The 15,574-nt window shown below is 43.9% G+C and overlaps 1 protein-coding gene across 1 annotated transcript; it reads right to left on the bottom strand.

Moving 5' to 3' along the window:
* Positions 1-8,876: 8,876 nt before the first annotated feature.
* On the bottom strand, positions 8,877-14,040 carry LOC125535716 (THUMP domain-containing protein). The gene is made up of 6 exons (XM_048698781.1): positions 13,783-14,040; positions 12,792-13,355; positions 11,872-12,011; positions 11,616-11,736; positions 10,460-10,600; positions 8,877-9,294 (listed from the first exon to the last, which is right to left on the bottom strand). The coding sequence occupies exons 1-6, from the start codon at positions 13,954-13,956 to the stop codon at positions 9,208-9,210; spliced, it is 1,227 nt and encodes a 408-aa protein (XP_048554738.1). The 5' UTR covers positions 13,957-14,040; the 3' UTR covers positions 8,877-9,207.
* Positions 14,041-15,574: the final 1,534 nt, after the last annotated feature.

The following is a 15,574-nucleotide window of genomic DNA, read 5'->3' as shown; positions in this document are numbered from 1 at the left end:
GCAAGCAAGGAATGCACCGGAAGAATCAAGGTGTTGGTTTTGAACGAAAGTTCAATGCCAATGGAGTTGAGTGGGAAGAAGATCAATACCCCAAGACAAAGTTTGTTCCTCAACAAGAGAAGTATACTTCTTTCAAGGGGACACAAGCTCAAGATGATCTTCCACCACAAGACTACAAGCAAAAAGGCAAGGACAAGCTTCAAGAGGAAATTAACGCATTTGAAGAAGCTCCTAAGACCTTAGTCAAGTGGATTCCCAAGACTACTTCAAGTTCCACTTCATCAAGTACGACTACAACTCCAAGGATTCCCATCAAGATGATGTGGATCCAAAAGAAGAAGAACTAGAGAGTTCTTGAGGGTGACTCCGCCAACATACTTCACTCTTATCATTTTGGCAAGAACAAGTGCAATCAACTTCCACATCTTGCACTAGTTCAAGGAGTCACAAACCCTCTTGTTGGTAAGACAAGGGACAAGGTAACCTAAAAGTTTTCATGGACATCATCTTTTGTGTGCATCACTCTATGTCTATGGATATCCTTGTTTGTTCCTTGTGAGACTAACCCATGTAGGTATTGAAAGTGCAATTCACTCAAATGGATAGCTCCAAGTGATCTACATCAACATTGAGCATCCACATCTTCAACATCTACATGAAGTCATCATCGACAAAACCCAAGGTTAGTTCATCCCTCTAAGGGGGGATATCACATCTAGGGGGAGCTTTACTCTAAGACTTGAGCTAAAGCAACTCTAAAGATGTGAACACAACAATGCTTTATGTAAAAGTGGTAACCCCACTTGAGCTTAAACGATGAGTATGACCTATGATCAAGTGCTCTCACTTGACTCCTTAGTCAATATACTCATATATAGATGACCTTGTCATCGCAAATTGCTTGATAGATGCTAGAATTGGTTGTGCATGCCTTGCCACATATTTCATTTGCCATCTTATTGTGTGAGCATGCTAGTTGCATATTTTACTCATTCGAGGACATCCACTTGTTGTTTTGATTGTTTGGTTTTATTTTATTTTGTCAAGTGGATGGACAAGAATGCCTAAGTACCTCCTCTAGATATCTATGCTTTTCTCGTCTCAAACTCTATTCATGCTGCATCATAAAATTTGATCAAGTCAGATTCAAACCACTCTGTGTGAGGAGCGCTCGGAGTCCCCGATTCGTCATAGACTTAAACTTCCAAAACCTCTTTATGATTCTCGGTCTGACCGATACCCCACTTTCGGTCCTACCGAGATCATTAAGTTGATCTAGGTTTTCGATCTCGGTGCAACCGATTTGAACATTTCGGTCACACCGAGTTTCAGTAACTGCCTGCAGTTATGAATCTCGGTGCCACCGAGTTGTTCCACTCGGTCACACCGAAAGGGTCGGGCTATATATAGTCACGGGCAAAATTTGGAAATTTCTCCGAACCCCTTCGCCCGCGCGATAGCCTGCTCTGCCAACGTGGTCTCCGGATCGTCTTCTCGCCGCCAGCCGCCTCCAGTCGCTGGTCTCCATCGCCGTCAACGGGAATTCTGCCCCGCCGTTGCCGCCGTAGCGAGTCTCCGCCAAACTAGGGTATGGACTCGATCACAGTGCTATTCCCCGTTCGATTCCTAGCACATTGTGTTCTTCATGATTCTTGCCACGATTGAAACACTCCTATCCAGTCAATACGCCCGTAGATTAGCTTTGATTCAAAAAATTTAGGGTTAGGTTTCCGCCGAAACCATCTCGGACCCACCGAGTTGAAAAACTCGGTCCCACCGATTTGGCTTATGCCATTGCACAAGTGAGACTCGGTCTGACCGAGAATTACTTATCGGTGTGACCGATTTTGGAACTCTGTGAAACCCTAGCAGTCTCGGTGCCACCGAACTGTGACTCGGTCCTACCGAGTTCACTAGTTTAGGTTCCAAAACTGCTTCGGTATCACCGAGTTTGAAAATCGGTAGATCCGAGATGATTTCAGTGGGAAACTAAAACTAAGTTTTTGGATCATTCTTTTGCAAAAATCTCTGCATTTTGTGATGCTCATCTTTTCTACCTCATCTATAAACTGTTCACAGGGTCAGCAGTCAGAGTTTGCAGCATGTCTGATCAAAGTGACAGCCAGAACATGTCAGAGCAGCAGGTGCACATGAGTGAGGGCACTAGTCCCTCCAGCTCTTCAGATGAGGGCAGCAGGAGCACCCCTAGCAACTTGCCAAAAACTGCCACCAGACAGAGGAAGAAGAGAACTTCTGATTCCGAAGATGAAGATTATATGGCAGAGGAAGAGGCCACATCAAAGAGAGTTGAGCCAGCTCAAGGCACAAAGCCAGGGCTGAAAATCAAAAGGCCAGCAGGCAGGCAGCCCATGTCAAAGGCAAGAGCTTCAACTGAGAAGCCTGCACCCAAAGAGCCAGTTGCTGCTGAGGGAAAGAAAAGAAAGGAAAGGGTCAAGAAGACCGTAGCCAGAGTGCTAGGAAAGGCTTCCATCATGGAAGAGGAAGAGGAAGAAGAGGTAGCTGCACCAGCACCCAAGGCACCCAAGCTGATGGGTGATGCCATAAGATCAGGGGCTACTGCATCTAAGCCCAAAGCTGCCTCCAAGCCAAAACCAAAGAGGAATACAAGGAGCATTCCTGCAGCTGAGAAGAACAAGGCCCCAGTGCCTGAGACTGTTGCTGAAGAAGAGGATGAAGAGCAAGTTCTGAGAAAGCTCAAGCCCAAGATCCCAGACCACAACGATGCGCATCCTGTGGCTGAGGACATGAAGCTCGGGAGAGATTCAGGGCTGAGGAAGTGGAGAGAAGCAGACCCGTATGCTTCAAGGAGGAGGACTGCTGTTGACTACAGATTCCACACTAAGGAACAGCAGGACTTCTATGAGACAGTGCTGCTTGATAAGAAGCCAATAGTCTGTGATATGAGATGGGTTGACTGGCAGTACATCAAGGACAATGAGGAGCACTATCCTGGAGTGCAAGACAGCTTCATAGCTTGTGGAGTAGCTGACTTTGTTGGGCAGAAGCTCACAGAGTGGAATGAGGAGCTTATAATGCAGTTCTACTCCACAGCACAATTTTATTCAGATGGGAGGATCACATGGATGTCTGAGGGTACAAGGTACCAATCCACAGTTGCTGAGTGGGCACAGATCATTAATGCCCCAGAGGAGCATGATGATGACTTGGACATATATGCCAAGAAGAAGATGGACCATAACTCTATGTCCAATATGTACAAGGAAATTCCCAATGAAGCTCTTGACACCTTCAAATTTGGGTCTGTGCATTACCTTCTGTCAGGGCTGCCAACTATCAATTGGATCTTGAGGCACACCTTATTGCCCAAGTCTGGAGATCACAAGATGATCAGAGGCCATGCTATCAACTTGCTACATGTATTTGATGTACCTCAGAAGTTCAAGGTGATGAGCCTCATAGTGGAAACTATCAAAAGGACTGCAGCAGATCAGAAGAGGAGTTGCGGATATGCCCCTCAGATCTAGGAGCTCATTAACTCCAAGATGGGCACGGGCATATATTTATTGGACAAGGAACACCTGCCCATCCGTCCAGATTTTGAGGACAATCAAGTTGTCATGACTGAGAACGAGCCATCATCTGCCCAAGCATACGCAAAGAAGGAGAAGGCAAGGAAGGAGAAAGCTGCCAAGATGCCAACTCAAGAGGAGGCATCTGAGTATTTCTTGAAGACCAAACAAGAGCAGCTTGGTTACCTGATTGCATCCACCCTGCAGATTGAGCAAGGACTAGCCACCCTAACTCAAAACCAGGCAAGCCTAGAGAGAATCATGGAACAAAAGTTCTATGACTTGGATGTCAAGGTAACGGAGATTCAGACTGCAGTGGAGCAACTCCAAGATGATATGCAGGAGAGGAGAGGCAGGACTACCACTCATACCTTTGCCAGAGTGCCACGAGGTCCGAGGTCGTCTGCCGTGCCAGTTGCTGACACAAGAGCCACCACCTCAGCACTAGCTACAACCTCAGTTCCACCAGCTCCAGCATCTACTTCAGCTCCAACTCCAGCGTCTACTTCAGCATCTACAGAAGCCTTCGTCCTTGGAGTGATCCGGACTCCACCACCACCAGAAGATCAAGCCTGAGCGTCGATCTAGTACTATGCATTTTCTAGGAACTTTTTGGTAACTTGTTTCCAAAGGGGGAGAAAAATGTATAGATCATAGGCTTCGAGAGAGAGAGTGTTGCTTTTCTCTCTTGCTTTACTTGGTGGTTTTTCAAACTTGTTTGCTTTTGAGTGCTTGAGATACTACGTCATTATTTGTGAGACATTGATGATCATGTGCTTGATCATAAGCTACACTTAATGCTTTCTTAATGCTATTATCTTATCTATCTTATGTGATCTTTCACTATTCTTGGTGATGAGTGCATGTATTTCATTCTTATCATTTTAAGCGCTCCACCAAGATGTATGTGACATGGAAGAGTAACCCATGACTCTAACTCCTTGTGCATTTGCAGTCCAAAGCAAATTTTAAATATGCACAAATTTAGGGGGAGCTCTTACTTATCACATACTTCTCAAAGCGACGATATATTTCATGCTTATTATCATTTGTCGAAGCTTTGATCTATATGTTGTCATCAATTACCAAAAAGGGGGAGATTGAAAGTGCAACTATCCCTAGGTGGTTTTGGTAATTCATAACAACATATAGCTCATTGAGCTAATGCTATTCCAAGATGATTATTTCAGGAAAGCTCAATGATTGGCATGGCATGGATGTGAAAGTGGAACCCTCAAAATGCTAAGGAAAAAGGATTGGCTCAAGCTCAAAAGCTCAAGACTCTTCATTTTATATTTTAGTGATCCAAGATCACATTGAGTCTTTAGGAAAAGCCAATACTATCAAGGAGGGATGAGGTGTTGCTTAATGAGCCTCTTGCTTCATGTGCCTAGTGATATGCTCCAAAAACCCTCAACTACTTTCCCATATCCACATATGACCTAAACCCTAAGCCAAACTCGATCCTACCGATTCTTCCTATCCGGCGCCACTGAGTTTCACTTGTCATTAGCCACTGCCAAACCCTAGCAATTCGGTTCTACCGATAGGGATCTCGGTCTCACCGAGATGGGATTGCAAACTCTCTGTTTCCCTTTCGTAACTTTTTGGTCTCACCGAAAGAGCGAATCGGTACCACCGAGATTGCAATGTAAATTCAGTGTTTCCCCTTTGTAACTTTTCGGTCTCACCGAAAGAGCAAATTGGTCCCACCGAGTTTGCCTGACCAACTCTCTGGTTAGCTAATTACCAAATTCGGTCTCACCGAGTTTGTGTAATCGGTCTCACCGAGATTACGTTATGCCCAAACCCTAACCATATCGGTCCTACCGAGTTGCATGTCAGTCCCACCGAAAATCTCTAACGGTCACTAGGTTTACATTTTCGGTCCGACCGAGTTTGTTGATTCGGTCCCACCGAGATTGGAAAACTGTGTGTAACGGTTGGATTTTGTGTGGAGGCTATATATACCCCTCCACCTCCTCTTCATTCGAAGAGAGAGCTATCAGAACACATACACCATTCCAACTCGTATGTTCTGAGAGAGAACCACCTACTCATGTGTTGAGACCAAGGTATTCCATTCCTACCATATGAATCTTGATCTCTAGCCTTCCCAAGTTGCTTTCCACTCAAATCTTCTTTCCACCAAATCCAAATCCTATGAGAGAGAGTTGAGTGTTGGGGAGACTATCATTTGAAGCACAAGAGCAAGGAGTTCATTACCTACACACCATTTGTTACTTCTTGGAGAGTGGTGTCTCCTAGATTTGCTAGGTGTCACTTGGGAGCCTCCGACAAGATTGTGGAGTTGAACCAAGAAGTTTGTAAGGGCAAGGAGATCGCCTACTTCGTGAAGATCTACCGCTAGTGAGGCAAGTCCTGTGTGGGCGATGGCCATGGTGGGATAGACAAGGTTGCTTCTTCGTGGACCCTTTGTGGGTGGTTGCTTCTTCGTGGACCCTTCGTGGGTGGAGCCCTGTGTGGACTCGCGCAACCATTACCCTTTGTGGGTGGAGCCCTGTGTGGACTCTCGCAACCGTTACCCTTTGTGGGTTGAAGTCTCCATCAACGTGGATGTAGGATAGCACCACCTATCCGAACCACGGGAAAAACATCTATGTCTCATATTGCGTTTGAATTCTCCAAACCCTTCCCTTTACATTCTTGCAAGTTGCATGCTTTACTTTCCGCTGCCAATATACTCTTTGCATGCTTGCTTGAATTATGTGATGATCGCTTGACTTGTCCTAAAATAGCTAAAATCTGCCAAGAACTAAAATTGGGAAAAGGTTAAGCTTTTACTTGGTCAAGTAGTCTAATCACCCCCCCTCTAGACATACTTTCGATCCTACAACTGCTCTGCACGCCGGATGTCCTGCCTCCTTGCCGGATATCCGGGCCTAGCCATCCAGAGAGTAGTTGTATACTGGGCTGCACGCCGGATGTCCGGGCTTTCCCCGGATGTCCGGGCCTTCCTGTTACGCCGGATGTCTAGGCCCCATTCCGGATATCCGGGCATAGCTATCCAGAGAACGTCTTTATGTTGGGCTGCGCGTCGGATGTCCGGCCATCTGCCGGATGTCCGGGCCTTCCTAATATGCCGGATGTCCGGGCTTGGGCCCCGGATGTCCGGCCCCTCTGTTCTTTTGTTCTACGTTTGTTCTGTTCCTCGTAGCTTACCAAGCCGGATGTCTGGCCCCTTGCCCGGATGTCCGGCCTGCTCACTCACTTACACTGCAACGGCCATATTTGAGCTCACACTATATATAGCCATTCTTCCCCTTGGGAGAGGGCTGACCACTCACTTTGAACAAACCCTAGAACACATTTCACTCTCTCTCTCTCTCACTCCTCCACACCAAATCTTAGATCCCCAAGGGATTTGAGAGCTTTTGAGAGAAGTTGTCCGATCAAGTGATAGATCCACTCCTTCTCCTTCTTTGCACCAAAGGAATTCGTGATTTGAGCAAGTCTTGAGCTTTTCCCCATCGTTCTTGTTACTCTTGGAGGTTGGAGACTCCTAGGCGGTAGGAGTCTTTCAGAGAGGAATCGACCTTTGTGATTACCCCCCGGAAAAGTTTGTGAGGATTTGGAGACCACCCCAAGGTCTACCACTAGTGGTTGAGAAACGCCTTCGTGGTGTTGTCTCAAAGGGAGAATAGGGTGAGCCTTCGTGGCGTTGGTGTGCCTTCGTGGTAACATCCACCTCTCTAACGGTGACGTAGCCTCCCTCCAAGGAAGTGAACATCGGCATACATCCTCGTCTCCCGGAGTTGCGGTTATTCCTAACCCTAACTCTCTACTTGTGGTTACTTGTCTCTTAATACTTACTTATATCATATTGTGCTTTCTTACTTACATACTTGTGTTACTTGCTTAGCACTTAGTACTACACTTGCAATTGTTAGGCTCAGCTTCATATTCCGCATTATTGCCTAAAATTGCTAAGTAATAATTAAAATTTGTAATTGTACCTATTCACCCCTCCCCTCTAGGTCCATCTCGATCCTTTCAACATCGAACACATTAGGCTGCAACTCTCTGATTGTGAGTCTATCGGTGAGACCATGGACATCCTTTGGCGGGTTCGGAGAAGGAGAGGTTACAGGTCATCATAATGTGGTGGTAGTGGTGGAATCAAAGGAACAAAGTGAGGGAGGGGGAGAAGCCCATGGATCGCGACCAATTCGTGTGTAGGGTTGCATGCACAACAACGAAATACCTAGGGTGTTTTTGCAAAATGGCCAAGCCTAGTGGGATCCCCCAGGGCTGGTCCCTGCCGCCGCCGGATGAGCTGAAGTTTAATGTTAACGGCGCCCTATGCTCCGGGAAGCCAGCAAGGCACATGGGGCGTGATCGTACGCGACTCGATGGGGCAAGTGGTAGCTGCGCGAGCTGGCCAGGTTGATCTCGTGGCCTCGGCGTTTGATACGGAGCTGCATGCCGCTGAGCAAGCGCTGGAAGTAGCAACTGAGCTAGGGGTGTTGCGGCTCACTGTGGAAACAGACGCACTGCTGGTGCAACAAGCCTTAACTCGCCGAGTTCCTGACTTCTCCAGGCAAGCCCATGTGATTGAGGATGTCAAAATACAAGCGCGGTTATGGTTTGCTTCTTGTGTATTTGCTCATTGTAAGAGGGAGGCCATTATGGCTGCCCACAATCTAGCTAAGCTTGGCTTATCACTCGCTGCGGGCGAGATTTGTACTGGATGATGACCTTCCAGCTGATGCAGCTGCCTTTGTTATGGGCGATTCTGCCCAGGATGTTGCGTAATAAAGCATATTGCTTGACCTCAAAAATATATTATATTAATCAACCAGAGTCATTCCCATTTCCCAGTGATGGCACTTGGGAGTGCGCGCATGACGGGTGCCGATCGGCGGCGTCCGTGTGGCTGCCCCCGCAGCCCAGCTTATCTGGAATTGGATTTACCCTGTGCCGGGTCGCACTCCTGTGCTACCCAACTGGACCACCCAAACTTGGCCCATACGTTCGGGCTTTCCAGCACCCATCAAATAGTACAATCCATGGTGTGGGGTGAATTTAGGGTGGTTCACCCAAGTTCACCACGTCGAACTAATGGCCACAACTTCTGTTAGAAGGCCTGCTCATCTCATCTTGAGTTTTGATTGGCCCCGAGAAAATCGAGAGAAACCAAATCATGTTTTCAGTCACCTTTTCCTCCCCTTTCCTTCAGGGTTCTGTGACTGAAAAAAAAAAGGGAAAACCATTGTTTTAAACCAGATGCCCTAGGAAATTCAACTCATAGGTGCCGCTTTTTTGTAAAGGTATATTTTCCAACTCGCCAAAGTTACAGTGGCATGAATCTAATTAACCCTTTATTCCAACGATGCCCTAGGAAATTCAACAGGTTACAAAATTGCACCATACTGCATTAAGCAAGCAATTCAGGATGCGTCCACACGACAACGGCCATCCGTTTTAACGACATAATACATCTGAATCATATGACAATGACTTTCACGGTTCAGCTAACAACTACTACCTCCGATCCATAATAAGGGTCGCAGTTTTGAACTGACCCCAGTTCAAAACCGTGACACTTATTTTGGATCGGGGGGAGTAGCTAGTAACCAACTGATGCTGCGTCTGCTTAAAACTCAACCAGGAGGAAGAATTTGTCACGCAGAAACTACTTCTCTGGTGGCGAGGTCAGCTGCCTTAGGTTGAACTTCGAAAGCTCTTTGTATCTCTCCACCACTCCAATCATGCATATAGTCTGCCCATGATTCAAACAATAGTTTATCAGGACCTCAACTGCGAACATCTTACTGTAGCTATATACTCCCTCCGTTCCAAATTACTCGTCGCAGAAATGGATGTATCTAGAACTAAAATACATCTAGATACATCCATACCCGCGACAAGTAATTTGGAACGGAGGGAGTACTAGCCAGATAGAAAGAAATATAGGCACCAGATTATATTAGATATTTCATATGGCCAATAGTGAAGTAATAAAGCAACATGCTCCCGAGTGTCCCTTGGTGCAGCATTACTGAACAGACGAAGAGCCCATATTGGACTTACTACAGGGTTCAAAGTAAAAAAAAAGGTGGGAAAAGGCATTTCATAAAAGCATGAAACAAACTTTTCCAAGTCCATTTTACCTCCAATCTGTAGAATGCAATCAGGATACTGAAATGGAAATTGGTTTAACATGAAGTACGATACAAGCTGCTAGCGATTTATTATGTTCATTTCCTCCATCCCCGGATCCCAGTGCTACAATAAAATTTGGAGCACTGGAAGCTGCCTGGATAATGGATACTGATCAAGGCCCATGCGTTTTTTTTTTTACTCCTGAACATTAAAAGAAACAACCCACAGTAGATAAATCAATGCATATTTTGTACTAGCTCTGCACCAACAGGCGCAGGGACTTCCCTGAAAAAAGGGAAAAGGCATATGCGCACTATAGGTCGATTGCTTTACATCTCATCGATATGGACCTAGTCCTCGCTTTATGTCTTATCCATCCAGTCGAATTGCGACTTCTACATTTTCAGATAGAAAGAAAACACAAGAGAAGTATTTCTTCCGACTGAATTTTGTGTGGATCTCAAAGCAACTTTATGACAATGGACTGTGATGGTAGCTCATCGACAAATGCGTGCATGTGCAAATGCCTTTCCCGTAGACAAATACCACAATGGGAATACTTAGTACTCTTGCATTTTACTACTCCAAAACCTCACTTAAAAATCATCCATACCTATGAATTTGAAAATAGATAAAGTAATAGTTGTGTTGTGAGAAGTGGGCATCAAATCATATCGATTTTTATGACAATTGTAGGATAAAAACTTGTGTTTTGTTGAGGCACTTCCACAAAATATAACGCTAGAGATTTAATAGCAATCCAACTGTATTAGAGAATTTACCTTGGCAATCTGAACAATAATAGTCCTGTCGGGGTTGCTGAGGTCAACTTTGTGAGGCTGAGGTATAGATTTTGCTACTGCATTTATAATTTTCATTCTATCGATTCCTGTGTTTGACCTTGCTTCGTATAACACAGCAAACTGCAAAGATTGAGACAAGCAAGTAAGGTAACGTGTAGAATTTTGGACAGGAAAACAATAAAGCAAACAACTCCTATTTGGATAACTGCATCATTCTATCTGTTCTGTGGAAATAATAAATACAATAATAGACATTATAATGTACTGATGTTGGTGATGTTGGCTACTGAAACAATTGACTGCATTGGCTTGCTCATAAAGCGCCGCATATATGTGCTAAATTTTGAGGGATACTACTTCCAGCACTTTCCTTCGGATGACGAATGCACAGAAAATCATTACCAGGTCAATTCTTGGAAGATGGATGACATTTAGGAACCTACTGATGGAAATATGAAGATATGACGTATCTACCCTGGTAATGCTTCATACAGTCAGTGCCAATTGTCAGATAGGTAATTAATCTTGTTAGGCTTGTAGCCAACTTTAGACCTTGCTAGATGGGGTAGACTACATCCAGTAATACAATCCATCTTCCCCCCTACCCACTATCTCCTCAATTACCGTTATACAGTGAAAATAAAAATTCATGAATTATGATAGTGCATGATTATAATTTATGAACAGGGGCCAGTTTACTCTGAAATGGTTAGGACAATCTCTCTTATCTAAAAAATACGCAAGGTTCCATGTTTTGCCTCTCTGTTCTGTCTCTACTAATTCTTTTTTGCCCGCCGTTTTCTTTGTCCCACCTCCCAGTTATCTCCCCTCGCATCCCTCACCCTATCTCACTGCTGCCCCCGACCAACCCCCACCTGGCGCTACAGGGTTCTCATCTGCTGCCGCTCCCCCTGCGGACACCCAATCTTCGACCCTGCCTCCTCCAGCGAGCCGCTCCCGGCAATGTCGCCCACCAGCTGCAGCCTCCCCAAGTGATCCCGTGATGGAAAATCTACATAACTAATACAAGATAATATATAGATCTGAAGCCAGCTGGCTACCATGGTGGCATGGTCTCAGCGCTTTGCCCTACGTTCTTTAACCAGACCATCCAGCAATCAAGTAAAAAAGTTACCTTATGTCCCGAAGGAGATTCTTTGGGGAAGTACTTTTCAACAAGTGGAGCAACAGCTCTTGTTATTTCCTCTTCTGAAGCATAACATACCACCTCAGCAGGCAACACCCTCAGAATAAACCTAGAGTACATTCAAGATGAAAGTCCATAAGCAAGAAAATAACTGCACACTTCATATGAGCAATAATATCATATCTTGATATATGAGACTTATGAAGAACAAAGAAGATAGATTGCAATAATATAAATTCTGAACCTGGACATATGTTTACGAGTTGAAGCAGCCGAAGACATCATGCTTTGTACAATCTCAACTGGACCAGGGTCTCCATCTCTTTTGTGCATTTGAATGAAGATGCAACCATTGCAACCGGAATCAACACTTGCAAACAGCCTCTGTTTGAAGTATGATGGTTTTCATCATATCAGCAAGTATATAAAGAACAGTGAGGCAAAGACAAAATATATGGACTAGTATGGTCGCATCATTTTCCCGTATCAGGGAATTGTTTCTAGAGGGAACAGTGATGCATTACGGAAGACTCTGATTCTCAATAAAGCCTCAGTGCCAAGTTATTAAAAATAGTGGCTAAAATGAGAGGCAAAATCCATAACTCTCTCATGAAATGAGTTTGAGTCCTTACAATACAAGACTTGCTTGACGTACTTAATTTTGCTCAAGTTTACTCGCAACTGTACAGGGATCTGATAGCCAGAATAAAACAAGTACCGATGAATAAATAGTTAAATATTACAGTTAACCTCTTAAGGTAGTTATGGGCAGACAGAAATACTGAAATCTTTCTATCTACAGCATGATTTTCCAAATTTAGGGCCTATGCAATATTTCAATATTCGAAAATGACTTAAAGTACATCATGTGTTTGATAAGGGGAAAAGGATGTGGAGGAAGACTGGATTTTATGAGCATTCTTAAGTGAATACTTCTTCTATCTAGGATCCAGCAAAACTTCTTAGGAGCTATGAATATGAATTCCATGCTTTCATCTTAAAAAAGAAAAGACATCTATGGATGAGTAAACTGCACCAAGTTTTTTTGAGTACATCTGACTAAATTCAATCCACTGCGCAGGTTTATATATGGACTATTTCCGTGCAGAAATAAGCACCTCCTACGTATCTTAAACTGTAAATAAATTCAGAAAAGAAACAGACCTTTTTCCTGTCCCCCAGTTGTTTTAGATCCTCATCAATTAAATCATCAATAGGTTTGTCATTGGACGCCTTTGGTTTACCAGTGAACTCTTTCGGTTTATCGTTGGACGCTTTTGGTTTATCACTAGTCTCTGTTGGTTTATCAGTGGACTCTTTTGGCTTATCATCAGTAGTCTCTGCTGGTTTATCAGTGGACTCTTTTGGCTTATCATCAGTAGTCTCTGCTGGTTCATCAGTGGGCGCTTTTGGTTCTGTCTGTTCAGAAACCAGAGGATCTTCTATCCGTTGCTTCTTTGGCGCTGATCCGCCAGCAGTTTCCACTTGTTCTTCATCCTCCTTGCTGGCAATTCCCAAGGCACCAGGTACCTCTTGTTGCTGCTCAGATGACTTGGCTTCACCTTTTTCTGCATCATTTCCATTGTTAGCCTCCTCCACTGAATGACCTTGATCCTCATCATCGGAGGAATCAGAGTCGTCAAACTTTATTTTTTTGTTCAGCGGCTTGTCAGGGATGTTCTTGGGCTTCTCATCAAATACTTTCCCGTCAACCAGGTCCTCGTAGAACTGCAGATCCACAATGGAGTATCGCATATCAGATATCTTAATTACTGTATATAACCTAGATAGTGGTAAGATTCAGAGTCCCAAGCATAGGTATATTACAAGCAAGCGAGCTGCAGCTGTGTTCCTAATTTCAATCAGTCATCACATTTACGAGTGAATTGTGCATTGTGAGTCACAGAGGTGTAAGCTGTCCCGCCACAATAACAATAACAAGCAAACTACAGTGAACACAAGATAGCACAGCACTGTCACCGAAACTGAAGCGGAACGCATCCGTCCAAGATAGTGATTAGAATTGAGCGAATAATTAAGATCTCGCACGAAGCGGCGGCCTGCGGGTAATTACGACGAACACCTGCTGCGCGGGAGGCCCAGGCAGGCAAGGGAACAACAGATCACTTAGGCGCGGGCAAGGGAGGTGGCTTACGGTGTCCAGGAGGGAGATGGCCTCGCGGGTGGCCTGGTGCTCGCGGCCGCCGTCGCAGGTGATGAAGAAGCCCTGCACGCCGGGGCGCAGCGGGTACGCGCCCTTCCGCACCGGCTTGCCGTGGGGCAGGAACTTGCGCTTCCTCCCCTTGGTGTCGCCGCCGGCGGAGGCCATCTGGTGTTGTGCTTGGCTCGGGGTTTCTCTAGGGTTTCCTCTGGGCCTCGCCTCGGCGGCGCGTCTATGCAGCAAGATCGTACGGCTATCGTTGTTTGCCGGGGCTATTTCTCGCCTGTCGCGAGAGCTACGATAGACGCGCCTCTGGCGCAAGCCTACTGGGCCAGCTTAGTACTCGCTTCCATTTTACAGTTTTTTAGGTTTTTTCTTTGGGTTTTTTTATCTTGGTTTTTTATTTTTTATTTTTATTTTTATTCGGGTTTTGCAGATTTTTCAAAAACAAATCAACACACGTCTACTTTTTCAATACATGTTGTACATTTTTTATACACATGTAACATTATTTTATTCACGTTAAACATATTGTAAATACATGTATTGATTTTTTAATACATCTTAAATATTTTAAATACAAGTTAAGTTAATTTAATTGATAAAATATATTTTTTACATTATATAAACATTTTTGAAATGCCATGAAAATAGTTTTGAAAAGCATGATTTAAAAAAATGTCACATGCATTTTTTTAATCCTATGAAAAAAATTAATTACATGAACATTTTTTAAATTGACAAAAGAATTTTCATAATGTCATGAATATTTTTTCGAAACATGTAATCATTTTCTTAAATGTCATGTGCAAATTCTTGAATGCCATGAATAATTTTTTTCAATTTATGCAAGCGTTGTTTAATCTTTATAAACAATTTTATAAAATGTGAGGAACGTTTTTCTGAAACACGTGAACATTTTAAAATATCACATAATAGTGCGGACATTTTTACATTGTATACACATTTTTTGAACGCGTGATGAACACTTCTAAAAATTAATGGATTTTTTTATTCTATTTTAGAAATATAAGTAAATTAATACAATAAAAAATGCATTGGAGAGCCAACGGTCCTCCTATGTTGGGTCGGCCCATTTATGAGGGGGAAGCTATGATTCACCTTGCTAGAAGCGAGGTGTAGCCTTCCCTTACGAAAAGAGAGGTATAACCCTACACATCATTTTTCACCTTTCGGATCATGAAATAATGCAAAGGTGTGTTTGGTTCCTCGCATCATTTTTAGGCTTCGTGGAAACATAGTTAGGTGGAGCCTGTGCGAAAGAATACAAGCTTCGTGCCAAGTTGTGCAACTTGACTGGTTGCTCACGAGATCCTAGGCTACATGTGAATAAAATATGCCCTAGAGGCAATAATAAAGTTGTTATTTATATTTCCTTATATCATGATAAATGTTTATTATTCATGCTAGAATTGTATTAGCCGGAAACTTAATACATGTGTGAATACATAGACAAAACAGAGTGTCTCTAGTATGCCTCTACTTGACTAGCTCGTTAATCAAAGATGGTTATGTTTTCTGACCATAGACATGTGTTGTCATTTCATAAACGGGATCACATCATTCTCCAATGATGTGATGGACAAGACTCATCCGTTAGCTTAGCATAATGATTGTTTAATTTTATTGCTATTGCTATTGCTTTCATCATGACTTATACATATTTCTCTGACTATGAGATTATGCAACTCCCAAATACCGGAGGAACACCTTGTGTGCTATCAAACGTCACAACGTAACTGGGTGATTATAAAGATGCTCTACA

Source organism: Triticum urartu, chromosome 2A (genome assembly GCF_056163025.1).
Source record: "Triticum urartu cultivar PI428250 chromosome 2A, HENAU_Tu73, whole genome shotgun sequence".
In the NCBI taxonomy this organism is placed as follows: domain Eukaryota; kingdom Viridiplantae; phylum Streptophyta; class Magnoliopsida; order Poales; family Poaceae; genus Triticum; species Triticum urartu.
The sequence above is the reverse complement of the archived record's forward strand: the minus strand, read 5'-3'. Positions and strand labels throughout refer to the sequence as shown.

Excerpts from the sequence above, each read along its gene's own strand:
- LOC125535716 (XM_048698781.1), bottom strand. The coding sequence starts at position 13,956 with ATGGCCTCCGCCGGCGGCGACACCAAGGGGAGGAAGCGCAAGTTCCTG. Across the intron at positions 13,356-13,782 it reads CCATCTCCCTCCTGGACACC|TTCTACGAGGACCTGGTTGA; the intron begins GTAAGCCACCTC and ends GTGGATCTGCAG. Across the intron at positions 10,601-11,615 it reads AATCTCCTTCGGGACATAAG|TTTGCTGTGTTATACGAAGC; the intron begins GTAACTTTTTTA and ends CAATCTTTGCAG.